This window comes from Cryptomeria japonica, chromosome 9 (assembly GCF_030272615.1).
Source record: "Cryptomeria japonica chromosome 9, Sugi_1.0, whole genome shotgun sequence".
Classification (NCBI taxonomy): Eukaryota; Viridiplantae; Streptophyta; class Pinopsida; order Cupressales; family Cupressaceae; genus Cryptomeria; species Cryptomeria japonica.
In genome coordinates this window covers 6,609,584-6,614,184 of record NC_081413.1, presented here as the reverse complement: position 1 = coordinate 6,614,184, position 4,601 = coordinate 6,609,584, and the positions used below count along the sequence as shown (strand labels likewise).

Genomic DNA, 4,601 nt, shown 5'->3' with positions numbered 1-4,601 from the left:
TTTTGATTTAATTCTTCAAATTTTTATTGGTTTTTAATATTTTAATTGAGAATTTATTATTATTTTTAGAAATAAATTTATTAGACACGTATTAAAATTTAATTATTATTTATTATAAAATTAATTAAATTCAAACTAACCACTTATAGTATTTATTATCCATTTTTCTCTTGACTCTTTCGTTGAGTCTTAAATATAGTGCTAACTCCATTCACGAAGGATCGAGTCCCGCCCCCACCATTTACTATTTTCAGAAGATAAAAGACAATAAGATTATACCCCTCGTTACAAGTCCTGGACAAATAGAAGACTACAACATTTTACTGATACATATCAAGTCTGAAGAATATAATCCAATCCGTGGACAGCTTTCATGGCGAGATAAATTATAACAACACCATTGACAGCGGCTACCATGTCAAGTGACAGTTACTTCCTTCCTACAACTTGCAATAAACAAAACTTTAACTTGTTCATCGACTCATCTTACCTAGCTTTAATGGCGGACAAGCTACATTACCCCTTATTAATATCTTCAATACATTAAGCAGAGTATAACAGAAAATAGGCCTCAACTCAACCAGATCTCGTCACCTGCAAAGCTTAATTGCACAGATAAAAATATTGGCTGAGAACCTCGCCCAGACCAATTTAAACCCTCCCTCGACTGAGACCTCAATTTGATTGAAATCACTATGCTACAAATTGATGTCAGTTCCTAGATTGTTCTTCCCTATTAAAATTTGGGACAATCATGGCACTAAATTCAATTCAGATAATACATTTAACCATTTCTGGTAAAACAGCCAAAAGATCAGTCAGACCAGGCCTAACAAGCGCCTCAGATCCCTCGTAGCAGAAATCCGCACCAAATCTTCTTCAGTTAAAACCTTTTCCTCTGCAGGAGCCGCCATCTTGTTGAAGGAAAATTTTGGCAACGGCAAGCAACTCGGCGACGGAGAATTGGCAAACGCAGGGCCGGCCCATTTCTCTGTCCTCGGCTTTGAATTTGACATTTTTATAAAGGTCGCAGGTTCGAACCCTGCAGCTGCAAATTCAGCTTTGGGAGGGCTAATCGCATGACCGACTGTCTCTCCCCTCTTCAAGATCGTGACTTGCTCCATCACCATATTATTCTTACCCTGCTCCTTCACGTTGGATTTCTCCTTCTCTGGCTGACAATTCTGGCTCTTGACAGATCTTTTCCAAACCTCTGACTTTAATGGCCGTTTCTTCTCCTGCTGTGATTTTTTCCTGCTTGGAGACTTAGATTTCGGTTTCGCAGGGGCCCGATAAACAGCCCCCGTTAAGCCCTCATAAGGACTCAGACAATCCTGCGCCTGCATAACAGCCGTCCCCATTTTTACCCCCCTTTTCTCTAAACAAAAGTTCTTCTAAATTGCAAAAAATTCTGAATCGCAGACAGAAATCAAATTAAGGTTGAATACTGGAAGGTAGAGGTCTAAGACAAAGAAATAGGCGTCAAATCTGGTTTAGCGCGTCTGGTGTAGTTTCCAAGAAGACTCTTGGAAACTCGATCCGCCATTCCTCTTTTAATAGACGTCGCCGCATTGATATTTCCTTGCTCCAACATCGGTGTACTATATTTAGAATATAATTTATCTTAAATTTGTTTCGTAATTCTAAAATTATTTTTTCACCATAATTCTTCTTAAATTATATAAATAAAACACGTTTTTTTAAAAATATCTAGATAACAAATATATCTTTTAAAACAATATTAAATCAATATATAGATTATCATTTTTTTAGTACATATCTATTTTTTTTTTAAATGTAAAAATAAATATTGATTCTTAAAAAATAAATTGTAATAGACATCAAAATATAGAATAATGATCTAATCTATTTTAAATAAATTTATATAAAAAGTAAATACTTATCTTTTGAAAATATGTACTACATATCTATATTTAAAAAATATATATGTAAAAATATACACTCATTCTTAAAAATATATTAAATTTTTTTAAAAAAATAGAATGCATGTGTTTTAAGTAAAAACTACCTACTTATCTTAATAATATAGATTTATTTTTATTTTTAAATTATATAAAAGATATCAAGAAATAAAATAAACACTTCACATATCTCTTAATTAATTTTATATGCATTCATGTAAAAATAACAAATACATATTTTTTTAATATAGAAAATAAGAAAATAAGAAAATACATACTTGTTTTTAAAAAACTACTATTATGTATAAATAACAATATTACATGTACTTATTTAATTATAAATTTTTCTTATTTATAAAATTAATATTATATTATATTTTATTATATAGAATATAAAATTTATCACTAAATATAAAAATATAATATACAAAAAATATTTTTATATATTTATTTTTAATACAATATACTATTTAATAATTGGTTGATAGGCTTTTTAAAGTGGACTTATATGACATTATATTAACCAATAGTTAGTGGATGGGTGGTTACATTTTATCCAGCCATATTCTAAGAGAGTTGTATTATGCTTTAAAAAAATTCTAGCCTTCTAATTTTGTTTAAAATTCTACGAAAATATTATCCCGAGCTCAACCATCAAGAAGCTTTAAAGCCCTGATATTTTTAGACCTACTATTCATTAATGTTGAATAGATTGAACTAGCAATTGAAGGGAGATTGGTTTTGGGTCATTTCACTCTTTACAAGTTTTGTTTTTGTATGATTTTGTAATATTTTCTTGCAAATCCTACTCATTTTTCCTCATCGCCCATATCGTTAATAGCATGACACAATTTGTACAGTACCTTGAGGTAAGTCACTTGTCATAGTTTCCAATGAGTATTTTTTGAGAAAATGTATGTAGTTGGATCATTTTTGTTGTGTTTTACTTCATTCTTAAACAATTTTATTGTTATTGTTAAATGAAGGCATTAGTTTGTGGTTTCATCCTCATATATGATATTATTATAATACCTATTGTTAGATCCCTATTTATTCCTTAGCATACAGAACTTATGGAAGTGAGGCTAAAAAATAAGAGGAGTGTGGAGTGCCAAATCATTTGGATCGAATATGTGTGGAAGAAAATGTTATAGAGACTAGGTTTCTATACATTCATCAACAATCAAGATATCAATCTCAGTGGTGCCCAATAATTCTTGTAGAAACTATCTACAATGACCACATGGGGTTGCAGATACAACAATAAACTTATGTTGGTGCTCTCCATGTTATGTTGCATTGTCTACCACGCATGAACAAGATGATTCAAAGGAAGACCTACAAACTCTAGATTGATTCATGATGTTGCATCCACTAACTCCAAGGTCAACTTACCCAACACTAAATTTCACTAATGTAGCCAAGTATTAGGTTTCCAAAAATCCTAATTCCTAGCACTAGTGCTCAGCCTCATCTGTCTTAATTAATCTAGAGTTACAAAAATTCTAAATCTAGAAAAGCTTTCCATCCTTGATAAATTTTAGAGTAGCCTAATCTAGAGCAGCTTTCCATCCTTGATAAATTCTTCAGAGTTACAAAAATGATGGACAAATATTTGCAAATATTGTTAATGTGATAAGATTCACTATCTCTTCCCAAAAATCATAATTATGACTTTGAGTGAGTCAAAGACATATGAAATGTAACATGATTGTAGATTTCTTCCAAAATTTTGGTCAAGAGGAGGGTCTTGCACTTACTTTCCTATACTTATGTTGTATAACATGTTTTACATGAAAATATGATGGCCTATTCATATTCAATCTGGGAAGCTTGAATTTCATTATATAGGGATTAAAGTTATTTCTCCTCTTCTACATCAAACATTTATTTGTTGGTTATGACAAAAAATTAATTGCCCCATCACAAAAAATGTATTTAAGTCCACAAAAATAATAGAAGAAAGCATCTATTTTGGTTTCATGAAAAATACATCAGAAATAGGATTTGTTAATTATGCATTAACCTTGTGAGTGTTTTGATCAACCAAGTAACACCCCATAAAAGGCCCATTATAGTCATGCAAATGCCAAAGTTTAAATTTCCCATCTTAAAAATGAAAGATCAAATCTCAAATAACCAAAGACCACCAACCTAATTCTCAAGCACGTGCAATGAGAAAATTCAACATTTTCTTCATATACTTAATGTCAAGAAACTAGAGCTCACATGAAGCTTCACACTAAGAACCTTGTAGAAGATTTGGTGTGGAATATTATGTAAGGCATTCACTAGTTTTCTCAATAGTTCAAATATTTGGTGGTACATAGTCGATAAGTACATTGTTCTCCACAAATGATGAGAAATCCTTTTGTGACTGATCATGTGCCTTACTCCTCCCATCTTATCCTTTAGATCAAGTATCACATTGAAATCAACTCCTAGCATGAATTTATATTGTGAAATCAAAATTTGATTACTTAGATCCCTCTAGAATGGCCTCTTATCTTCTATTTTTATTGGCCCATATATGTTGAAAAGTGTGAACTCCAAAGTGGAATTTAGGCTTTTAGCCTTTGCAATCTACCAATTTGTGTAAGAACTGATGATTTCAAATTCACCTTGTTTGTACACCATAAAATCTCAATCCCACCAGAGGCACCTATGGCCTCTATGAAA

At 31.4% G+C, this 4,601-nt stretch overlaps 1 protein-coding gene across 1 annotated transcript; it reads right to left on the bottom strand.

Annotated features, from left to right (window-relative positions):
• Positions 1–213: 213 nt before the first annotated feature.
• Positions 214–1,552, bottom strand: LOC131067756 (uncharacterized). Its single transcript, XM_058002885.2, has one exon. It carries the CDS (start codon positions 1,359–1,361, stop codon positions 819–821), a length of 543 nt encoding a protein of 180 aa, XP_057858868.2. The 5' UTR covers positions 1,362–1,552; the 3' UTR covers positions 214–818.
• Positions 1,553–4,601: the final 3,049 nt, after the last annotated feature.

What these genes read in the sequence shown, in the direction of transcription:
- LOC131067756 (XM_058002885.2), bottom strand. Translation starts at nt 1,361, where the DNA reads ATGGGGACGGCTGTTATGCAGGCGCAGGATTGTCTGAGTCCTTATGAG.